The sequence below is a fragment of the Mustela lutreola genome, chromosome 16 (assembly GCF_030435805.1).
Source record: "Mustela lutreola isolate mMusLut2 chromosome 16, mMusLut2.pri, whole genome shotgun sequence".
Classification (NCBI taxonomy): domain Eukaryota; kingdom Metazoa; phylum Chordata; class Mammalia; order Carnivora; family Mustelidae; genus Mustela; species Mustela lutreola.
The window spans coordinates 52,992,075-53,017,138 of record NC_081305.1 but is presented as its reverse complement, the minus strand read 5'-3'; the positions used below and the strand labels follow the sequence as shown (position 1 = coordinate 53,017,138).

Genomic DNA, 25,064 nt, shown 5'->3' with positions numbered 1-25,064 from the left:
GACTCATATGTATCCAATCTTTGACCATAACAACATGCAATGCACAAAAGATTACCATATAGCTAAAGCACAAAAAGCAATAAACAGAAGTAAATGTCTTCTTGTTGTAGACACTATATAAATACACAAACCTACACCTTTACTACAAACAGTTCATAAGTATGTGTTAGCCACCTTTTGCCAACAGGAAATGAGTGTTTTATATTTGGTAAATGCATATATAGTGTATAAGACTTTTAGTCACACATAATGCAGTCTAAAAATCCAAGTAGAATGTAAGGTTTTCTTACATGAAAATGTACATTTCAGGAAGAACCCAACTTGAACTAAATCCACTATCAGAAGTATTTCAACAGTGACATATGCAATGCCTACCATTTGCATTGTATACAAAGAAAAGCTGCCCCAAAATAGTATCAGGAATCTTATTAAAGGATATTATGATAACCTTCCTGAAAGGACAAGTTTGTTCTTTGGGGACTTTAAATAGCAGAGAACAATGTAAATCAAATCACATGTAAATAAAATATGCACTATGTAACGGTCAGAGGTTAGAAAACTGAATATTATGGAAAAGATTTATTAGCTTGAACAAGGTGGTTTCAATAAACTATTGGCTATTAGTTACAGTAAATTACCAAGATTATCATTGCCCAACAGTATTTTTCCCCACACACATCAAAATCTGGAAGCAAATCTTTCTCAAACTGTCATTTAGTGTTCTTTTTTTCCCCAATCCTCAAAACACAGAAATAGATTTTTAAATATCAACTAGGCATTTAGGGGACACATAAGATACAGATGTCCATAAACATTACACAAGCTACCACGAAAATACTTGGAAAAATACCATCAATATTTATGGGAAAATATGTTGTTTTTAATAACGGTTAAGTATTTTATGAGTTATATAAACACACTATTCATGCTTACCAAAACCAGAATGGGGGGAAACCTTTTTGCCATTCCACAAAATACCACATAATTAAAAACACTGCACAATGTAACCCCTTTATTTTATAATGACCTGTGCTGCGTCTTACTACAGTCTTTGGCTTAAAGTTTATTTTGTCTCACGTAAGCATAGCTACCCTGATTTTGTTTCATTTCTGTTGCTTGATATATCTTTTTCCATCTTTTTACACCTGCACTTTCAGTTTCAGTGTATTCTTAAAGCTAAAGTGAGTCTCCTTGAAGGAAAATATACTTGGGTCTTCTATTTCTTTCCATTCAGCCAGTCTCTATCTTTTGGTTAGAGAATTTAGTCCCTTTATACTTAAAGTGAGCAATGACACAGGTGTGGGGTTACTTTTGTTATCCTTTTCATTGTTTCCAGTCTGTCTTAGAATTATTTGCCCTTTCTTATTCATTTCCTCTGTATCTTGTGACCTGATGATTTTCTATAGGGTTATACTGAGGTTATTATTTTCTTAGGTTATTGTTTTCTCCCTATCTGTTGTGTATCTATTACAGGGTTTTGCTTTCTGCTTACCATGAGGCTTAAAGTAGCCATCTTTTAACAGTTGATTTTTAAGTTTTTAACCGCTTAATTTTCATACTAAAACTTTTTTTCAGGCCTGACAAAACTCAAAAAATGTGAATGTACAACTGTATGTCATTTTAGGGAAATTATTCTGTTTCTGGTATCTGCTGATTTTCTCATTTCAACCACATCAACTGATACTCTCAACATACAATGACTGCTATCATGAAGGTGCTTCAGTAGTTTACTGGACTGCCATCTCTTGTCCCTTAAAGACCAATTAGTAAATGATTTTGTCATATCCAGGAAGTCTTTTTTAGTTTTAATGAATGGAGAATGATGTTCTGAACACCTATTTCATGGTAATTTACATTAATGTTCTAACCAAGAATAGTATCTCCATTTAGGTTTTCCTTATATACCACGTATTGTATTTTCGTTCGTCTTCCACAGAAAATTAGATATGCAGAAGATCCACCGAAGGAAGAAGGGCAATTCATAGCTTTGATGCAGCAACATTCAGCCACATAATTTCACACCCACTAGGCAGAAATAAATTTTCTAGAGCGATCTGAGAGTAGAAATGCACTGATATTTACTAGTCACAAGTCTCACATAAGGTCAGTGTAAGACAAAAACACATACTGAAATAAATTGTACTTACGCAAAAATCTATCCCTTGTATCTTTTGAAGAATAAGAGCATATACATTATCTAAATGTTTAACTTTGTATTATTCCTTAGAAGTATTTTGAGGTAATGTCTAAACAGAGTAATTAATGTACTCCTTCGTATTGATTTCTGTGACACTGACATTTGATGTTCAGTTAAATACATTTCTAAATACTTATGTTTTTGAAGTTCCCTTTCTGTACTCTTATGTTTTCTAAAGTGTATATTTAAAAAGAAGGTCTTTCCTCATTCACACATTTGTAGGGTTTAAATCTAGTGCGCATTTTGGGATATTGATTCAGGACTGAATTCCAGTTAAAGGTACTGCAACTTCTACACTTTACGGTTTCTATCCTGTGTGATAGCCGTGATGTTCAGTAAGTCCGGAGTTCCGGTTTACCACATCCTTTACTTTTGTAATGTTACTCCTCAAAATGAACTCTCTGATGCTGAGTAAGGCTTAAGGACTGTAACAGGCTTGCCAAATCCATCATATTTATAAAAATGCTCTCCACAATACATTTTCTGATCAGGAATTATGGTTTGCCATTGCTTAAAGGCCTTGTCACATTCTTTATGTTTTGTAACTCTCCAGTATGAATTCTCTAATATGGAGTACAGGTTGAGCAATACTTACAAATCCTCTCACAGTCACTACTTCTGTCACTCCTGGTGTTACATGTATGCTCTCACTGGGGACCTGGTATCTCTTCTGAGAAGCAGCAGCTGGGAAGATTCTGGCACTCCCAATAGCCAAGAAGAAGCCAAAGGAAGAAGTCGAGACTGTGGTTAGCAAACTCATGGAAAACAACTGTGAATGACAGGGTTTGTCAGAGAGGCAGATCAGATTCCGATTTGATGGGCACGCACTCAAGGAAGCAGACACACCGGCACAGATGGAAATGGAGGAGGAAGATACAACTGATGTGTTCCAGCAGCAGACAGGAGGTGTCAACTAAAAAAAGCAACGTGCTACTTCACTGCAGAACTCTGCTCCTCCAGACAGAGAAGACAGTCTCAATCAGAAAACCATAGTTTGGTTCCACCACATCCTGACCACTACATACAGTTTTCTCTGTTCTTTCATTTTCCCCTTCCCTGTTCCTTGATTGGACATGAAGGAGCTGTGTATGTGCACAAGCATATGGCATTTTTCTTTTAAACAAAATGGCCAATGGTTCAGTTTAATCAACATCAAAAGGTGATGGGTTGGCCTTGGGAAAAACTGGATCTGTGAAAATACTCCTTTGTTTTTCCATTAGTGGCATGGTCATTCAGCTCTTATCGTTATATTCCAAAAGTTATTTTGCTCTATTTAACAACAACAATAAAAAAGAACATAAAAATTCTTGCGTACCTTGTTTGATTGGGTCATTTTAATGTTTTTCATTTACCATTAGAGAACCAAGGACAATTCTATGCAATTTGTCTGTACACAGCTTTTCCATGTGGGGCAATCGGTCTTAAAGTAGGGATAAATTACTCTAAGAGAAATGAATGTTGATCATTTTCCCTTCAAGTCAAGTGCATTGTTGTTTAACTTCGTGTTTGAAGATAAAAAAAAAAAACCTCTCTCACTGCCCTAAAATTTTTAAGCTTTGCTCTATTAGGACTTCTTTGATAATGAGTAAGGCTGAACACTAACTAAAGGCCTTGCCACATTCTTTTACACTTGTAAGGTTTCTCTCCAGTGAGAATTCTGTGATGTTGAGTAAGGTGTGAACACTGGTTAAAGGCCTAGCCACATTCTTTACATTTATTAAGGTTTCTCTCTAGTATGAATTCCGTAATGATTAGTAACGTATGAGTGCTGTTTAAAGGCCTTGCCACAGGCTTTACATTTATTAAGGTTTCTCTCTAGTATGAATTCCGTAATGATTAGTAAGATGTGAGTGCTGTTTAAAGGCCTTGCCACAGGCTTTACATTTATAAGGTTTCTCTCCAGTATGAATTCTGTGATGGCGAGTAAGTTTTGAGTGCTGTTTAAATGCTTTGCCACATTCTTTACATTTATAAGGTTTCTCTCCAGTATGAATTCTATGATGGTAAGTAAGGCTTGAGTTGTGGTTAAAGGCCTTGCCACAGTCTTTACACTTGTAAGGTTTCTCCCCAGTATGAATTCTCTGATGACTAGTAAGTTGTGAGTGCTGGATAAAGGCCTTACCACATTCTTTACATTTGTAAGGTTTCTCTCCAGTATGAATTCTGTGATGCTGAGTAAGTGTGGAGTCATGTTTAAAGGCCTTACCACATTCTTTACATTTAAAAGGTTTCTCTCCAGTATGAATTCTGTTATGGTGAATAAGGCTTGAGTGCTGGTTAAAGGCTCTGCCACATTCTTTACATTGGTAAGGTTTCTCTCCAGTATGAATTATGTGATGCTGAGTAAGAGATGAATGCCTATTGAAGGTCTTACCACATTCCTCACATCTGTAAGGTTTCTCTCCAGTATGAATTCTGTGATGTCGAATAAGGTGTGAGTGTTGGCTGAAGGCCTTACTGCATTCTTCACATTTGTAAGGTTTCTCTCTAATATGAGTCCTCTCATGACTAATAAGGTGTGAGCGCTGGTTAAAGGCCTTACCACATTCTTGACATTTGTAAGGTTTCTCTCCAGTATGAATTCTGTGATGCTGAGTAAGGCTTGAGTCATGGTTAAAGGCCTTGCCACATTCTTTACATTTATACGGTTTCTCTCCAGTATGAATCCTGTGATGCTGAGTAAGGCCTGAGTGGTGGTTAAAGGCCTTGCCACATTCCTTACATTTGTAAGGTTTCTCTCCAGTATGAATTCTGTGATGACTAATAAGGTGTGAGCGCTGGCTGAAGGCCTTGCCACACTCTTCACATTTGTAAGGTTTCTCTCCATTATGAATTCTGTGATGTTCAGTAAGGCTTGACTGCTGGTTAAAGGCCTTGCCGCATTCTTCACATTTGTAAGGTTTCTCTCCAGTATGGATTCGCTTATGTCTATTCACTGATGAGCAGACCTTAAAGGTTTTACCACATTCTTCACATCTGTACGGTTTCTCTCCAGTATGCATCCCCTGATCTTGAGGTAGTGTTGAGTGCCAGTCAAAGTCTTTGCCACATTCCTTAAAAATATAACTTTTAGGTATATTTAGTCTTGATGATTGACTAAACGTGTTCCCAGGTTTTTTACATTCAAGTGGGTGTTTTCCCACATGAATTCTCTGATGATCACCAACATTGGACGACTGGTTAAGAGCTTTCCCACATTTACTGTAAGGATTCTCTCCTGTATTCATACTCTCATGTATAATAATGTCATAGTTTTGATAAAAGACTTCCCCACTTTTATTACATTCATAATGATTTTCTGGAACACAAGTCTTCAGATGTTTATCAACATCTGAGCTCTGCTTGAATGTCTCCTCAGATTCAGTGCATTGAGCAATTCTGTCTCTGTTGACACTGCTCTGGTCATCCTGAAGGGTCAGCTCCTCGGTGAAGGACCTCTCCAGTGGATCCCACTTTGCACTTTCTTCTTCATTTTTAAATCTCGGATTTTCAGAAATATTTGACTGAACAGTCAATCCTATCCTTTTTTCAGAATGGTTCAAATAATTATTTTCAGCATGGACTAAGTAACTTTCCAGATGTTCCAAATTGTCTTTCCCTAAGTATGTATGTCTAAATATTTGATTTGAGGTTTTACTTGCAGAACCACACTGGTTTTTGGAAACAGTGGACTCAAAAAGGGAGGTTTTCCAAAATGTTTTATATCCTTCACCATTTGGGACAGTGAGATTCTTATTATGGGCAGTTGTCTGAGTTTGGGTATGTCCTTCATGAAATCTTTGATACCCTTCACTCTTCCCATCATTGTCCCGGTCTATCATTAAGTGTAAATCCTCAATGTCACTATTTTTGTGTCTACCCATTGACACTTTTTGGAAAGAAGCTTCTATGCTCGGCTTTGGCATGAAGCTCTGGATGTCATGTGAAGATATGGCTGAAAGATATCAAATAAGAGAAAAGTAAAATCATTCCACCTACTACTCTCAGATGAATATGCTGACAACTTCTATTATACAACCTGAAAATCAGTCACAGGACATCAGCAAGATGGCGGAGAAGGAATCATGAGGACTTCGTTCCTCCATGGACTTAAGAACTTACACACAACGTACCGATCACATAGCCTAACAGATAGTTCTGTAGTCTTGTCATATTGGAACACACATCACTTTCCTACACTTCAAAAACAATCAAGAAAAGTCCCATATGAACCCAAAATTTGCAGAAGGGAGGAAATTGAAACATACACAGAAATGGACAAAATAGGAAATAGCAAAAATGGGAAAATATCAACAATTGGGAGAGCTGGTTTTCAGGAAAGATCAACAAAATTAACAGACCTTTAACAAAATCAAGTAAGAAGGAAAGAAGACCGGGTGTCTGGGTGGCTCAGTTGGTTAAGGATCTGCCTTCAGCTCAGGTCATGATCCCAGGGTTCTGGGATCGAGTCCCATACTAGGCTCCCTGCTCAGAGGAGTCTGCTTCTCCCTCTGCCCCTCTGCCCGCTCATGTGTATTCTCTCTCAAATAAATAAATAAAATCTTTAAAAAGAGAGAGAGAGAATGAAAGACGACCAACTAAAATCAGAAGTGAAGAAGTGAAAGTAGACAGTATCACTGCTACCATAGAAATACAAATAATTGGTATTATTATTATTCCCCCCCACCGCCGCCTCTCTGCCTACTTGTGATTTCTATCAAATAAATAAATAAAATCTTTAAAAAGTCAAAACTGATCTACAACTACTAAACAGATTGAAAAAGGAATTTTAAAACTCCCAACAAAGAAAAGTCCTGTGCCAGATGAAATCACTGGAAAATTCAGAGTTTTTTAAAAAAGATTTTATTTATTTATTTGACAGAGAGACAAAAAGAGATGGAACAGAAGCAGGGGGAGTGGGAGAGGGAGAAGCAGGCTCCCCACTGGGCAGGAGTTCAACATGGGGCTTGATCCCAGGACCCTGGGATCATGACCTGAGCCAAAGGCAGATGCTTAAGGACTGAGCCACCCAGGCACCCTGATAATTCAGAGATTTAATGAGAAAGTGCTTCAAATCTCTTCGTACATTTTTAGGGAGTGAACAAAAAGGAAATTACCAAACACTATCTGTGATGCCAGCATTGCTAGGCAAAGACAAGGGAAGACACTATAAGCAGAGAAGGCTGCCAACTACTGCCTGTAGTCACACCAAGCCCACAATAAAATAAAGCAAATTGAGTCAAAAGCACATTTTCCCATCTTACAGCATAAGTAACTGGAAATTCTTCCTGGAATTCAAGGGTGTCTTGACATGCACACTAACAAAGATCAAAACTGACAATCATATTGACACAGAGTAAGAATTTGAGCATACTGGACAATGTTTCATTATTAAAAATACTCAATAAAGGGGCGCCTGGGTGGCTTAGTGGGTTAAAGCCTCTGCCTTCGGCTCAGGTCATGATCCCAGGGTCCTGGGATTGAGCCCCACATCGGGCTCTCTGCTCCACAGGGAGCCTACTTCTTCCTCTCTCTCTCTCTCTGCCGGCCTCTCTGCCTACTTGTGATCTCTCTCTGTCAAGTAAATAAATAAAATATTAAAAAAAATACTTAATAAAGTAGGAACAGAAGGAAACCACCTCACCCTAACAAAGGCATCTGTGTATGAAAAGCTGAAATCTAATATATTTAATAGTAGAGTGTAAGCTTCTCTTGTATGACCAGAAACAAGGTAATGGAGGGAATTCACCACTTTCAGTCAACACACTAATGGATATTCTAGTCTGAACAAACAGGCAAGAAAAATACAGAAATGGAATCAAAACTGGAAAAGAGAATGCAAATTTATCTGCTTACAGGTGGCATGATCTATTAAAAACCCTAAGGAATCCTTTTTTTTGTTGTTGTTGTTATTTTGTTGGTCATCACTAGTATTATTTATTTCTAATTTTTCTTACTAGACACCCTTTTTAATTTTTTTATGCTATAAGTGCTTAAGTTACTTTTTTCAAGTTTTTTTTCTCCCCTTTTTTTTTCTTAAAAGTAGGTTCCACACCTAGCATGGAGCTTATCCAGCTCACCCAGTCCTGAACCGAAGACCTAGAGATCAAGACCTAAGTTGAGATCAAAAGTCAGATGCTTAACTGACTGAGCCACTCAGGCACCCCACCCCGCTCACTTTTCTCCTTAACATTAGAAGACAAGGAACTAGAAAAAGAAACTTAGCTGAAATTCAGTAGAGGAAGGAAATAACAAAGAAATATCAGAAATAAACTACAGACTGCAATAAATAATAATATAACATTAAAATTAATATCCAGATTTCCAAAAAAAAAAAAATCGAAATTTTAACTACATTAACTAAGAATAAAGGAGAGAAGCCTCAAAAATCAAAATGAGAAATGGAACAGAAAACACAGTAGACAACTATGGAAATTATTATAGTGTGTTAATACACCACTATAAACAATTATATTCTAACAAGTCCAGTAACTTAAAAAAACAAAACAAACAAACAAACAAAAAAAACAGGTAATTCCTAAAAATACATAAAGTTACCAAGATTGAAATAGGAATCTTAAACCTAAGAAATAGGAGATCTGAGACCAATAACAAGAATGAAAGTTGAATGTGGAAAAAAAAAAAAGCTCCCAGCACAGAAAAGCCCAGGACCACATACCTTCACTGGTTAATTCCATCAAACATTTAAAAAAAAAAAATTTAATGACAATCTTCATCGAAATCTTATGAAGAGCGGAATGGAGGGAAAACATTCAAAATCATTTCATGGGGCCCCACACTACCCTGGTACCCAAGCAGGACAAACACAATACAAGACCAAGAAGGTCTAGCTTATTCCACACAGGTGTTCACTACTCTGGCTTGCTCCTGACATCCATTTGCATCGGAAATGTGTCCCCATCACAAGCATAGCTACTATCGGGTGCCACAGGACATCACTGCAGTACCATTTACAGAGTCTCCTCTGCTGCACCCTTTATCCCCGTGACTGCATCCCTAACCGAAAGCCCATACCTTCAACTCCCCTTCACCCTCACCCAGTCTGCCCTTCACCCCTCTCCATCCCACTCCGGTAAGCAGCAGTTTATTTGTTCGGTTTTGTAAGGCGTCTGTTCCTGCTTTTTTGGTTGTTTCTTGCCATTTATGACAACGTGGATAGACCTAGACTATGTGGTTAACTGAGACACATTGGCCAAAGACAGACAAATACCATGTGACTTTGCTTTCAGGTTCAGTCTACTAAACAAATAAGCAAACAAATAAAAGCAGAAACAGACCCATGAGTACACTCTTCATTCTGAGTAAGGTCCACGGATAATTCCAGGAGGTAGAAAAATTCCATGTTTCACACACTGTATAATGGAACAAGTTTGCCTGTAAGAATTTCCCAGTGGTGACAGAGGAATCCCAGATTAAAGTCTGGGGATCTTAGGGCTCACGACACGTCAGCTAGCTTAACCTTCCTGACCACACTAATTCCTCTCCTCGGCTGCCCATCCGCAGCTGATTCAGGGAGATGCTGCGCATGCCCCAGGTTTTCTCTCTCATCTGTGGGACCCTGAGCACAAGAAACCTCAGTATCTTGAAGGAGCAGACAGCGTACCTTCCTGAACCTTGCCATAGAAGGAGACAACTCTGTTTTCCTCGACAGTGAACAAATCCGTTCTCTACCCAAGGCCAAGAGATTATCACTGTATTCCAAAGCTTTTTAATATGCGTACATGAGAGGAAAGACAATTAAGAATAAAAACTTTCAAAAAAATAAAAAGTAAAAACGTTCAATGCTTCTATCCTTAACACATGGAGAAACTTAAAACCACAGAATTAAAAACAAACAAACAAAAACAAAACAAAACAAAACAAACAAAAACAACCATAGAATTGTCTCCTGACAATATTCACCACTCAGTTTGACCCCAGCTTGGATCCCACCTCATTTCACCATATGTACACCATCTTGTCGAACATTAATCTGATACGGGATCTGGGATAAAATCTATTCAATTTGGGTCACCTGGGTGGCTCAGTCAGTTTGGCGTCAGACTTTTGATTTGGGCGCACGTCATGATGTCAGGGTCATGGGGTCAGGTCCCTCAACAGACTCCGTGTTCAGTGCTCATCACAGTCTGCTTGAGATTCTCTCCCTCTCCCCGTCCCACCTCACGCCACGTGCTTGCACTCTCTCTCTAAAAAAATAAAAGCTTTAAAAATTCTAAAAATCAGTTTACATCAGGAACGTTTTCCAAGGCTCTAACTGGCAGGATCCAATGCGGAAGAACTGGGTGAGGTAGGGCATCCACTTGGGCACTCCCCCTGTGGCTCCTGCGTTCAAGCAGGTAGACAAATCCCAGTACCCAGGAAGGTCTACCTTAATTTTCTGTGGTGAACTTCCTAAGGGAGGTGTGTGAAGAAGCACCTACATTGTGTGCAAGTGCACAATTTGCATGTCTCTGATGGGAGGGTTCTGTACGCCTAACCAAGGCAAAGCGAGTCCTGGAAAAACAGTGGAATCAAGGCTCATATCAATAATCAGGCTGAGAACTGGGAAACCCACAGAATTAGGGCAGAAGTGTTCACCAGCCATCAGCAGGGAATGGGATAATGAGCAACGCAGACATAGAAGATAGAGGGGATTTTGTAAAGTGAAACAGAGGTGATCACAATGACGGAGATAATTTGGATGGCTCTGAACGTAGATGAGGATCCGGAGGAAATGCAGATCTTCCTGACCTACTCTTTGTGCCTCGAGTGGGCAGAAATCACGGGACCACGGATCCAGATCATGAGCTCACATTGTGATTTCAGGGAAAACAACAATGCTGAGTACCGCAAGGGTATGGTTTTGATAAGAAATCCACAACAGTAACCAAAATAGGTTTTTCTTCAAGATCTTTTGCTGCTCATTTGGCAGTGACATATAGAAGAAAATTTAAAAGTCAACGTACCTAGAAGTTCCTACTTTAACGTCCCCTCCAAACGCAGCACTAACATTAACGGTCTGGAATATAAAGACCCACACGCACCACAACCAACACACCCCCGGCCACTCTGTAAACATGCAGAGAAGCCTTCATCCAAAATCACAGCAGCAATCTGTCCGCCCACAAGCGGTCACTGTGGGTGGGACCCCTTTAGAGACAATGTCCAATGACTTGAGTATATTCATGCGTAAGACAGTAAAGTCTGTAGAACTTAGCCTACCCACAGTGAAGTAAGGAAAGAGATAATGGGAAACCAGCTATCAGTTTGCCAAGATTCCAGCTCCGGTCTACAAATAGTAAATGATGGCTACTGCCAAGCCGCTGGAGGCCATGCTGCTATGGGAAACAGGAATGACCATTCATCAGAGCACAGAGGCGCATGGAAGATTCTGACATGAAAAGTGACATCCGATGTATGGTCCTGAGAGATTGCTATCACCAGAGATAGGAAAAGACAGAGAGGAATCACAGGAGAAGTCCGCTCCAAGACTGTGCAGCATTAATCCATGTGAAGTGATGACTAGTTAAAGCAAGTGAAAAGAAAGCACAATATAACATTTCCAGAACATACTGCAATTTGTCAGCCATGTGGGGAGAAAAAGAAAAATAACAGAAAAATTCAGTCACTACACAAACTAGAAAACACTGATTTTTAATACATGTCTGATCGATACTGTAAAGATAATTACATTTTTAGTATATATAGTATATATAGTATATGGGGTCTTAGTATATGAGAAAAAAAGTTTTTTTGAGAAAATTTCTAAAAATCAGAAAAACCACTAGCCATAAGGGTGAAATGACAACCTGGATTACATCAGAAACGTCCCTGTATCACAAGCCCAAGAAATAGAAGTAGAGTGAGAAGGAGACAAAGGACTCGTTCTCACTGTATATATAGAACCACAAAGCCAGAAGAAAAAGATACCGAAACAGAAAAAATAGTCACAGTAACTCACTAGACACTGTAAAAACCGCGACTTTGTGACATCATATAATAAACAGGAGCCCAATGTCAAAATCCCATAAATTACCATGTTTTGGAAAGTATGTGGATAAGATAGAAATCCCATCCACTCCTGGTGGATGTGAAAATTGGCACAAGGGAGTGCACGTTCCACTAAAAGACAAATTACAGATTTTACATGCCCGGAAGTATTCTTGACAGAGCTTCTCTGAGAACCAACCGTCCCCCCGGCTAGTGGCAGAATAACATAATGAACCGATATTCACACAAGGGAATCAGATCGATCTGTTCTCATGCGTCATGCATGTCATGTGCAGGAATGCAAATCGACACACACACAGGTAGAAGGAAGAAAGCCAAATATCAGGGATCCCAGAGCCTGATCACGTTTACAGGAAGTATGCAATGAGAAGAGCAACCTCTTGCCCTACTTGTAAAGAGTGCTGAGCTGTGGGGACAGCGCCTGAGGAGCTGGGCGGGGGGGCAGTGAGAGGACAAGTAATATTGTTCCTCGACCTCAATGGCTTATGGAGATGTGATCAACTCGTGAAATACCCTGGAGCTGTTCGGTTATGTTCTGTAGGTGTGACTTGACTTTAAAAAGATACTCAATATGGGGCTCCTGTCTGGCTCAGTCATGGAACATGCAGCTCCGGATCTGAGGGCTGTGAGTTCAAGCCCTGTGTTGGGGTAGACAGAGGCTGCTAGGAAATGGGGTCTTAAAAAAAAAAAAAAAAAATGACGTGCTAATCTTAAAAATAAATAAAAATAAAATAGAAATTTTTTAAATGCTCAAAAGCAAAGAAATAGACATATGTGAAAAGACCAGTGTCATAGAGTACATATACTGACAAGGTCAAATTCAATGTAGGAAGGGCTAGATTTTCAAAGTAAATTTAATCTCTAACTAAAGCAATATGGTTTACAATGAGTATACAACGTTGACAGAAAAAGAGGGAAATGTAGAATTTTTTCTTTTTTTCTTTTGTTTTTAAGATTTTGTTTATATATTTGACAGAGAGAGATCAAAAGCAGGCAGAGAGACAGGCAGAAGAGGAGGGGGAAGCAGGCCCCTGCTGATCAGAGAGCCCATGGCAAGGCTCGATCTCAGGACCCTGGGATCATGACCTGAGCTGAAGGCAGAGGTTTTAGCCCACTGAGCCACCCAGGCACCCCTTGTATTATTTTCTTCAAATGTATATAGGAGGGGCACCTTGGTGACTCAGTGGACTCAAGCCCCACATCCGGCTCTCTGCTCAGCAGGGAGCCTGCTTCCTCCTCTCTCCGTCTGCCTCTCTGCCTACTTGTGATCTCTATCAAATAAATAAATAAAATCTTTTTTAAAAAAATGCATATAGGAAAACACAAGAAAGAAATTAAAAAAAAAAAAAATGGGGAGGGTGTTAGGAAAAACATGACAATGTGGTATATCCAAACCCTAACATCTCCACGGACGTATTAAAACATAAAGAAACCAAATGTTCCTGATAACACCAAACTTTGCTTCATTATATTCCACTAGAATTTCCCTAGAGGCAGAACTAAACCATGAGGATGAAACTGAAAAATAGAAAACACAACAATCCCGGCAGTGATAACCAAGCAACGGGCAAAGCGCAGAAGAAATCTTACCGAATACTCTTTCACACTACAGGAGTTTATCACTGTTGCTAGGACGGTTGTTTTCCAAGATCTAAATGTACATGATTCCATCTACAGCCATACCATCCCGAACATACCCGATCTCGCTCAAATGTACTTGATTTCAATAATCCATTTTATGGAAAGCATCATCTATGCTTGTGTGTGTACTTGAACACACATATGTAAACACACACATTTCTTTTTCACCCATGAAACGTAACAAATATTTACCACAGAGGGTTGACATCACATTTAGAATTTTTATCTTCATTTTTAAATGTCTAACTTTCAGAAATATTTCATGGCTTGATTAATTCAACTTGATATTTGAAGTTGTTTGAATGATTACTTTCAGCAAGGACTAGGTGACTTTCCAAAATTAACAAACGTCAGAAAATATGCATGTTTAAAAAATGGATTTGGAGGGATGCCTGGGTGGCTCAGTTGGTTAAGCATCTGCCTTCGGCTCAGGTCATGATCCCAGAGTCCTGGGATGGAGCCCCGCATCGGGCTCCCTGCTCAGCTCTCTGCCTGCAGCTTCCTCTGCTTACTGCCTTCCCTCACTGACCAATAGACAAAATCTTTTTAAAAAAAAAAAAAAAAGAGGGGCGCCTGCGTGGCTCAGTGGTTTAAGCCTCTGCCTTCAGCTCAGGTCATGATCTCAGGGTCCTGGGATCGAGCCCTGCATCAGGCTCTCTGCTCAGCGGGGAGCCTGCTTCCCCCACCCCCTCTCTGCCTGCCTCTCTGCCTACTTGTGCTCTCTATCAAATAAATAAATAAATAAATCTTAAAAAAAAAAAAAAAAAAAAGATTTGGGTCCTTGGGTTCAAAGACATCATTCTGCCAATATGACCGACTTAAGGTGGGGTTTTCCCCTAATTGTTTTATTTATTTATTTATTTATTTATTTATTTTTAAAGATTTTATTTATTCATTTGACACAGAGAGACACAGAGAGAGAGGGAACACAAGCAGGGGGAGTGGGAGAGGGAGAAGCAGGCTCCCTGCTGAGCAGGGAGTCCGACACAGGGCTCAATCCCAGACCTGAGCTAAAGGCAGACAAAACACTTAAGGACTGAGTCACCCAGGTGCCCCTTCCCCCAATTGTTTTATATCCTTGATCACTTTTGGCAGTAAGATTTCCTTACAGGTAATTGTCCCAGTTTGGTTATGTCCATCATGACATCCTTCCTGTCCTTCAGCCCCCACCTAATCAGCTTCCCAGTCAGTCGTTAAGTACAAATACTCAGGGCCAGTGCTTCCACATCTTTCCATATCCTTCCATGTAATGAATCTTTCTCTTTCCCAACAAGCTTAAGGTGTTATGGAAAGACACAACTAACAGATTTAAAATAAGCTATCTCACTTACTGAACTCATACCATATATGTTAAAAGGCTAATGTGCAAAATTAATAACCATTCTAGGGCAGCAAGTGACAATAATAGACTAAATTATCTTTTAGAATGTTCCAGAAGCCAGTTAGGAGAATACAACAGGCCCCGGCAGGTAGGAAGGAAGAAGAGGCACATCGAAGAGACAAGGAGACTTTGCGACACTTGCCCACAACCAGGGCTCACCCTCCCTGACTCTCCACCGCAACACTGTGAGAGAACTCTCAACTCTCCTCAGGAGAGAACAATGAGTTGTCTATATAGTCATGATTCTTTCCAGCTGCCTGAGGGACTTGTTTCTGTCATGTACCACATGGGACCCAGAGGGAATGAGAGCCCCTCTGGATGCAGTGTGGGGGGCGGTTCAGACCAACAGTGAGCCTTTGTGCAAACACTGGAGAGAAGATAGAGCTGCAGACAGACAGAGAGAGGAAGGCATCATGCACTCCGAAGCGGTAACCCCACTGCCTTAAACTGGGAAATGACAAAAATTCAGACAAGACAAAGGCTCAGAACGTGCGTGACAGGCCCCAGAATTACTATTATTTGTGTACTCCTAAAGAAAGCAAGTCCATAATTCTGGGCGCACAGTCTATTTTTTTAAATTCCCAAATATCAGTGCTAGTTCACACAGCATCAGAGAAACAGAAATATGTGTTCCAATCAGAGGAATGAAATACATCTCCGAAACTGGCCCTACGTTAGTAAGAATTATTAATTGCCAACAAACAATGAATTGCCTGACAAAGAATTCTAATGATCATCATAGAGCTGCCCATGGAGGTAGAAGAGAAAACGGTAAATTAGTGGCACCAGGAAAACTACACATGACCCAAATGCAAACCCAAAGAGACAGCAAGTGTAACAATAAGGAACGAAAAACCGGGGGCTGAAGAGTTCCGTCACTGGATTTGAAAGCACGCTAAGAATCAGCAACGACTTGATCAAGTAGAAAAAGAATCCGACCACGTAAAAACCCCAGTTTTAAATTCTATGTTGACAGAAGCAAGGACATATGTGGGAAAGGACGGAGTCTAAGGAACTCATGGGACACCAACAGGTGGTCCATGTGTACACTAAGGGGACCCCAGAAGGAAAGAGTGACGTATGTGGAAAAAAGATACAACTTCATGCTTGGTAAATTCTACACAAGACAAATCAAGACGAACATAGCGATACGTTAAAATTAACTTATCAAAAATCACAGGTGTGGGGCACCAGGGCAGCTAGGTCAGTTAATACCTGCCTTTGGCTCAGGTCAGAATGCCAGGATCCTGGGACAGAGCCCTTGTAAGGATCCCTGCTCTGTGGGGAGCCTGCTTCCCCCTCTGCCTGCTGCTCCCCTGCATTGTTTGTGCTAGGGAGTGTGCTCTTTCCCTTAAATAAATGAAATCTTAAAAAAAAAAAAAAAAAAATTCAGACACATTCTGAGGAAAGTAAAAGAAAAACCTAATGATTAATTTTCCATAAAGTAAAATTACATTTACTCATTTTTTTTAGTATCAGATTTTATAGGCACCTGGTGGCTTAGTCGGTTAAGCAGCTGCTTTCAGCTCAAATCATGATCCCAGAGTCCTAGGATTGAGCCCCACAGCGAGCCTTACAGCGGGCTCCTTCTCAGCAGGGAGCCTGCTTCTCCCTCTGCCTGCCACTCCCCCTGCTTGTGTTCAGGCTTGCTCTCTGTCCAAAACAAAACAAAACAAAACAACAAACAAAAAACAACGGGGGTAGGGATATTACTAATTATCTACCTCACTTCTTACAAAGGACATGCCCATGTCATACTAGGACTTTTGATCTAAAAATTGAGAGAGGAGGAGCACCTGGGTGGCTCAGGCATTAAGCATCTGCCTTCGGCTCGGGTCATGATCCCAGGATTCTGGGATCGAGCCCCGCACTGGGCTCCCTGCTCAGCGGGAAGCCTGCTTCCCCTTCTCCGATTCTCCCTGCTTGTGTTCCCTCTCTGGCTATGTCTGTCTCTGTCAAATAAATTTTAAAAAACCAAAAAAGCCTTTAAAAACAAGAGATGAATTTCCTATATAACTATTAAGTGAAAACAAACACGACAAAGTCAAAAGAAATTCCTATCATACAAGACAAAATTATAAAATAATCCATTACTAAGAAATAAGGTAAGAACTGAGAATTTATTGTATGATGCGAGTTCTGAGGTCTAAATGTCCTAGTTCTCCTGTGGCATTAATTTAGGTAGGAATTCTAAGATACAAATAGATACACCACATTATTTCACCACTGAGGAATGGAAAACAGTGATAATTTCTAATTTCAGTTCATACGAACAGAAATTAACCTCTGAAGTGAAATAAGGGATTTACTTTTTTTATTTTAGGGCGGTGCGATGTTAGCAGATCAAATTACTGAGTCTCAATTTTGTACAATTAAGATTAAACCTGCCATCACACTGGAAAGCATAAAACAGAAAACATGGGATGCCTGTCTCCGGTGTTGCCGGAATTTCTGCCCCAAACCCCAATAGGCCTGCAACCACCCTGACAATGCTTTTCACAGGAGGCAAACAGAACGTACAAGGGGCTTAACATAGAGTTCCTCGGAAATAGGAGGACTTCCCAGGGCCCTGACAGCAATGGAGAAGCTCTCAGATTATGGAGGCCCTCCCGCTCCAAGGGGAGTCTCCTGGCCCTCCCTGTGGACGTGATGGACTATCACTGGAGCTGAATCAGAATCCCTAGAGAATGTGAGAGCTTGATAATGGTGGACAGCAGATATCTCTTTGTGAGAAGGAGAAAACCATAACTAGGCTTCTCAAGATTATTTCCATTCAGGGTGAGCTACTCAAACCACATTTCAAGGTCACTGTCCTCCACATGTGGGCCTCACCTCTGTCATCTGCTCCATTCATTCCCACTTACCTGGGTGGAAGGCTACCGTCTTCTTTCTCTCGAGATTCCAAGGTTCCTTCTTTTGCTCCAAAAAGGAGACCAGGTTTGGCTTTGACACAATGAGACCTGATTATTAGAAAAAAGGAATGAACATGAGCACTGCTGGAGATTTTCAATCTAGTATTGTGCTCAGTAGAGAAGAAAAGACATTTGTAACATCTAGAAAATGACTTCCCAAATGCTACTGATCAACAGCCCCTTTAGAAGACACAGGTGGGGGTGCCCCAGTGGTTCGGTCGGTTGGCCGTTTGGTTCAGGTCATGATCCCACAATACTGGGATCTAGTCCCACATCAGGCTCCCTGGTCAGTGGGAAGTCTGCTTCCCCTTGGCCCCCTCCCCTGCTCATGTTCCCTCTCTCCATTGCTCGCTCTGTCAAATAAATAAATAAAAATCTTAAAACAAAACAAAACGAAAACAAAGGAAAGAACAAAACCCTAAGTGGGGTTTGGGAAACCTGAAGGAGTCATCCTCACCCAGGAAGAGGAGGTGTCCGTAGTTCTCCAACATCACATCCCTGTACAGTTGCCGCTGAGTGTGGGTCAGGCGTCCCCACTCCTCCAGGGAGAATTCTACGGCCACATCCCTGAATGTCAGCAGTCCCTGTAATAAATACCACAGTCACCAAGTGGCCATTAACACAGTTCACGATGGTCCGTCCCTAAGTTGAAAGAGGGAGTCAGTGCCACCAACGAGACCAACACTTGACCTTTCCTGCTTACCTGCTTGTTCCCTGTGATGACTGTCCTACATTTTACTTAACCTCTTCTTTCCACCTTATCTTTTACTTTATTCAAACCCCCAGGCAGTGTCCTAGGGAAACAAACTATGCAACACCAGTTACTAACTGCCCTGAGGAAGACCTTGGGTCAGCCCACTTTGACCTTAAGCCTTCCCCTCCTACACACCTAAGCAAACCGACCAAAGAGTAATCCAAGGAGTGATCTTAATCTCATGATAATATGAAATCTCCACCCAGGGAGGAGTACAAAGCTCATTTACATAACGTAGAGAAGGTTTTCTTGAGGCTCTTGGGCCACCTAATGCCCAGCTCTACACAAGATAAGACCACTTTCTGAACATCTGCCCAAAACCCAAATAATATGAAATCCTTCCTTCTGCTTCTCTGGGTGTCTGCTTTGGAAGTTATTCCCTCTGATCTTTTTTTTTAAGATTTTATTTATTTATTTGACAGACAGACATCACAAGCAGGCAGAGAGGCAGGCAGAGAGAGAGGAGGAAGCAGGCTCCCCGCTGAGCAGAGAGCCCAATGCGGGGCTCCATCCCAGGACCCCAAGATCATGACCTGAGCCCAAGGCAGAGGCTTAACCCACGAAGCCACCCAGGTGCCCCACTCCGATCTCTTTACGTGCTGCAAATCTGCGTTAACAATCCCACCTGCTGTAGTTTCCATCTGTGATTCCCCAAGGAGTGAACTCCTTTTCTCTGTGTCGTTATCAGAACTGCTTCTGGCTTAGGTGAGTTTCCTCCTCTATGCATCAGGGAATTTTTAACACAGTAATATGCTCTAATGTGTTCTCTACGTTTGATGTAAGAGGATGGCATATGATCCGGAAAACCATTATAAATATTGTGTATTTATCCAAGATAATTTGTAAAATGAAGGTGTCAACAGAGACCCAACAAGTTACTTAGTACTGTATTATGTCATACATTATAGAGTGTGCCTTTTTCTTTTCCTTTTAGAGATCTTATTTATTTATTTGAGAGAAAGAGACTGCAAGCTGGGTGAGAGGGGCAGAGAGAGAGGGAGAAGCAGGGTCCCCGCTGAGCAGGGAGCCCAACATGGAGTCCAGGACCCTGAGATCATGACCTGAGCTGAAGGCAGACACTCACCTGACTGACCCACCCTGGCGCCCCTAGTTGTGTCTCCTTCTTAGGTGGAATGTTTTTGTTTTTGTTTTTGTTTTTAAAGATTTTATTTATTTATTTGATAGAGAACACAAGTAGGCAGAGAGGCAGGCAGAGAGACCGAGAAGCAGGCTCTGCACTGAGCAGAGAGCCCGATGCGGGGCTAGATCCCAGGACCCTGGGATCATGACCTGGGCTGAAGGCAGAGGCTTTAACCCGCTGAGCCACCCAGGCACCCCAGGTGGAATGTTTTTGTGGGTTACAAATGTACTGATTAAAAAGTGAATCAGAATTTCACAACAGTGCACTGGAGATCTGGTTAAAATGCAGATTCTGTTCAGGAGTTCTGGGGTTAAACGGGAGTCTGCATTTCTAAAAAAAGCAATAGCCTGTAGGCCCCAGTAAACATTCTTTAATAACAAAGAGGTAGAACTCCAAGGCAAGAATTCTTGGAGGACAGGGAACTGAATGGGTTTTATCACAATTACAGGTTCTATTGGAATGACAAGAGAGCCAAAGCCAATCCTTTCTCAGCACGTTTCCTCTCTTTACTGGAGAGCATCTAACAGTTTTTCATAAATTCACAGAAAATATATAATATTACTCTAAGACAGCAAACACATTTTTCTATTATTATGAGAATATTTTGTCAAACACCCAGTAACATGGACGGGATCAAGTTTTCACACTGGCTGACCCGGAGTGGATCTAGAACGACAGCAGGTCAACATACAGGGAGAAACTTAAAGCAGTGTTCACCGCAGGTGTCAACCCTGAGAAGAGTGATGAAAACATGAAGAGATCCACACACATCTGACCTACCATGTCACATTTGTGCACACATCATACATTCCGAAAGTAGTTATACACACACTGGAAGTGACAGAGTGCAGAACTGTCATGGTGACTAATTTAAGAAACATTTTCAATGACATGACACTTACAAAGCTCTTTGTGGATAATGCTGCGTCTGTCTTTATTTTATTTTATTTTTTAAGATTTTATTTCTTTATTTGACAGAGAGAGATCACAAGCAGACAGAGAGGCAGGCAGAGAGAGAGGAAGGGAAGCAGGCTCCCTGCCGAGCAGAGAGCCCGATGTGGGACTCGATCCCAGGACCCTGAGATCATGACCTGAGCTGAAGGTAGTGGCTTAACCCACTGAGCCACCCAGGCGCCCTGCGTCTGTCTTTAAATCACACTATCAACACAAACATCTTGAATTCTATAAATAAAAGAGCTATTATTTCTGAGTCTACTATGATGAGGGCTAGAAGCAGAAAAAAGTTCACCGTTAGCCAGAAGACTGGCCGAGAATCCACCTAGTTCCGGTAAGGACCAAATAAGGGCTGCCTGCTGTGTTTTTTGTTGTTTAAGATTTATTTATTTATTTACTTGACAGAGAAAGAGATAGAGAGAGAGAGAGAGAGAGATATCAAAAGTAGCCAGAGAGGTAGGCAGAGAGAGGGGGAAGCAGGTCCCCCCCTGAGTAGAGAGCCCGATGCCGGGCTCCATCCCAGGACCCTGAGATCATGACCTGAGCCAAAGGCAGAGGCTTAACCCACTGAGCCACCCAGGCGCCTTGTGGCTGCTGTGTTCTTAAAGGTCTTGTGATGGCCTGTACCTCTCACTGATAGTTAATATCAAACTGAATAAGCACCAGAGAAATCCTGCAAACAACTTCTACTTTTACAAGTAGAAATTCAAAGAAACATTTAGGATCTGATACTCCCCACATACCCCCCACCCCCTGCCTTGCACATGTCACAGGGAGCTACCAGCTTTCTGTAGGCTGCAGTGCATCTTTTTCTGCCCACAGGTCCTGTCCGCTTGCTACTTAAGTAAAATGACCAACTGGAGCCTTTAAGGGTCCCAAGAATTCCTTCTTGACTGTTGAGCTCAATGACCCCACAGCATCGCATTTCATGGAAATCTTTCGTTTCCATCATCACTTGTGCTCTATTATTATTTCAGGATTTTAAGACATCAAACTTGTTAATTATGCAATTCTTGTTTTCTTTTTCCAAAAATACAAAGAAATAAACAGAAGAATATGTTTGTGACAGGAGCGTGGAGTAAAATAAAAACCTATGGGATAGAGCTCGGACTGATACAGAACCTCCAGTCCCGGAAGTTACTGTGTCTAGTACACCAAAGTACGAGACTTCATGGTCCAGCGGAAACTGATGTGACGTGGGCCAGGAACCTACAGTCCAGAAACAATTACTGAGATAGTTTCAGTGCAAAATCTGTTTGTTATTCAGTAGGCTCTGTGCCAGGATGGAGCCGAGAGTGGAGAAATTTGAACTCAGGACCCTGAGATCACGAGCTAACATGAGATCAGGAGTCGGACTTAATCCACTGAGCCATTAAGATGCCCTGTTTTCAGTAAGGTTTGATGACAGGGCCTGTAGGCAGAAAGAGCCCCAGAGGGGCGCCCGGGGGGCTCAGTGGGTTAAAGCCTCTGCCTTCCCACTCAGGTCCTGATCCCAAGGTACCGGGATGGAGCCCCACTTCCAGCTCTCTGCTCAGCAAGGAGCCTGCTTCCTCCTCTCTCTCTCTCTACCTGCCTCTCTGCTTACTTGTGATCTCTGTCAAATAAATAAATAAAAATCTAAAAAAAAAAAAAAAAGCAATCAAGCAAGCAAGCAGCAGTGTGATTGTGAGGAACCACTGCCAGTACACTTTCAAGTTAGTGAGGGTAGAGGCGAAGGAAATTTAAAAGGGATTTTCATGTTAGGCTAAAAAGGACTTCCAGGAGCCCAGAGGTCTGGCTCTTGTCAAGTTAAGGTTGCATTTTGGCTCTAGAGGCAAGTAGTAAGGAAATTTCACTTCTTTTGTCTTTGCTCTCAACAGAAACTACAAGCAAAAAGAAATTCAGGAGAGAGTCTCCAGTTTAAATGGGATGGTTTCCGCACACTGCTCCATAAATCCATCGCAGATCCTTACAAGTGATAAGGGAGGGAAATATGAACAATATAGGGGAGAAATGGGTCAGAGAGCACCAAGCCGATAAAATTAACATTAGCTGTAAGAAAACAAATTGATATCAGTGCCTAATCAAGTGGGACAGAAAAAGGCAGAAGAAAAAGTATTAAATGTCCTTACTACCTACAGCCCACTGACAAGTCCTTCGAAACAGGCAGAGTGACATTCCTCTAGGAACTCAACCGCCAGGATGTTGACACTTTGCTAAGGGCAAAAGGCTAAATCTTAGCCCAACCCCCAAGACCCTGCACGCCTATTTTAACATATAAAAGTTGCTTTGGAAACTTCCTTTATCTCTAAGCACCCCCCCCCCACTTAGTACTGTTGGCAATCATCCCCCCAAGCTTATGACCTACTGATATACATCTGAAGAGTGTCATAACTTGGGTTTTATTAGACAATAATGACCTTTTCCTCACAACAGCCAGTCCCCTCAAGGTCCTGGAAACCGGGCTTCCAAAATTCCTTAGAGACTTACGCTATCTCTAACCCCCTCCCAACTTGATAATGGGCCACTCCTCCTGACCCCAGCACAGACCTTTCCACCCCCAGGGCCCTGTCCCCCTGCTTTAATAAAACCACCTTTTTGCACCAAAGATCGGTCAAGAATTGTTTCTTAGCCATTGGCTTCGAACCCTAATGTCTTTTCTACATCACTAAGGCACACCAAAGGGCCTATTATAACTGCTGTGTTCCACCGGCCCCCAAACTGTATCAGAATACAAACCGAATTATGAGAACACTGCTGATTTACAGAAACTCGGATCAGGCATAGTTTCCACATCCTGTAGTACCCAGTATTTTTAAAATAGAATACACTGTAAAGAGGAAGAGTCCCCCCTTTTTTTCCAGAACATTCAGACGTAGTCTGGTTCTCATATTCATCCTGTTTATTTGTGCATTTTTAACACTAGTCTACACAGAGCTTGAGAAAGCAACCCGTTTGGCCCTAAATGGGAACAGGTTCCTTCTCTGTTGTCTCAGGACCGACCCCACCAGCAAGAGGAATCTTGGACTCAACACTTTCCCCTGTGAAACTATCACAGGGGGATAGGTTTGGGTGTATTTGCAGGACTTTAATTCAAAGTGACAACTGTTGGGGGCGCCTGGGTGGCTCAGTGGGTTAAGCCTCTGCCTTCTGCTGGGGTCATGATCTCGGCCCGGGATCCAGCCCAGCATCATGCTCCCTGTTCCGCAGGCAGTAGGCTTCTCCCTCTCCCCTTTCCCTCTACCTTGCACTCTCTCTCTCAAATAAATAAAATCTTATTAAAAACAAAAACAAAACAGGTCCGGGAAAGTGGGGTAGGCACACGGGGGGCTGGGAATGCCTGGGTTCCAGCGGGCGGTGGGAGCGGGAGGCTGAAGGGGAGACCGGGAAGGATGGGGCAGGGGGGCCAAAGCAAGGAGCTGCGGAGCTGGAGCGCCAGACCCCGGCGGCGGGCCCACTACTGGCTCCCACGCGGTCCTTTGTTCCTCCCAGGGCGACGTCCCGTTCTCCCCCCGGAGCCGCTGGGCCCGCGGAGGCCGCCGCGCGAGGCCTAGCGCCCGGGACTCGCCTCCCCGCCGCCCCCGCCCGCACCGAGGGCAGCGGCCGACTCCCCGCCGCGCCGGGGGCGAGTACCTGGTGCACTAGGGCTGCCGGCGGCGAGGCCTGGTGTGCGCGGGCGCGCGGGCCACGCTCAGGGTCGCCACGGTCCAGCGGCACACTGGGCAGGTGCATCCCTCCTCCTCGGACTCCGCGCCCGAGGAGCGCCAGACCATCCTGGAAGCCCCGGACGCGGCGGCTGCGGCCGGGAGGGCTGCGGGCGGCGGGCCGGGCGCCGCGGAGGGTTGGCGGGGCGGGCGGGGCGGCTCCGCCCTCCGTTCTCCGCTCGGCCGGCCCTCGGCCTGGACACCTCGCCTCCCGGGGCCCGGCCGCCGCCGCCGCTGTCCCCCGGCGGGCCGGGCGGAGATGGGGACCAAGTGGGGTCGCCGGTGCCGCTTGGCGCCCCGCAGGCCCCGCGGATCCGGAGCCCCGGCCCTCCCCGCGCGAGGCCCCACGTTTCCCGAGAGGTCAGCACGCGTGTGCACCGAGGCCTGCCAGGCCGGGGCGGGGGTGCACCC

General features: G+C 42.5%; 2 protein-coding genes across 3 annotated transcripts in view; both read right to left on the bottom strand.

The window, feature by feature from the left end:
• Positions 1 to 18,169, bottom strand: part of LOC131817374 (zinc finger protein 345-like) — a 90,604-nt gene extending 72,435 nt beyond the window's left edge. For both annotated transcript variants that reach the window (XM_059150656.1, XM_059150655.1), the window contains exon 1: positions 18,074 to 18,169. The gene's annotated coding sequence lies outside the window, so the exon portion shown is untranslated. The remainder of the gene's footprint in view (positions 1 to 18,073) is intronic.
• LOC131817372 (zinc finger protein 345-like) lies at positions 2,973 to 24,713 on the bottom strand. Its single transcript, XM_059150653.1, is given in 6 exon segments — positions 2,973 to 3,916; positions 3,918 to 4,001; positions 4,003 to 6,131; positions 18,074 to 18,169; positions 18,579 to 18,705; positions 24,583 to 24,713. Coding segments are annotated over 6 exon segments (2,559 nt in total). The 5' UTR covers positions 24,682 to 24,713; the 3' UTR covers positions 2,973 to 3,892.
• Between the last annotated feature and the right edge of the window lie 351 nt (positions 24,714 to 25,064).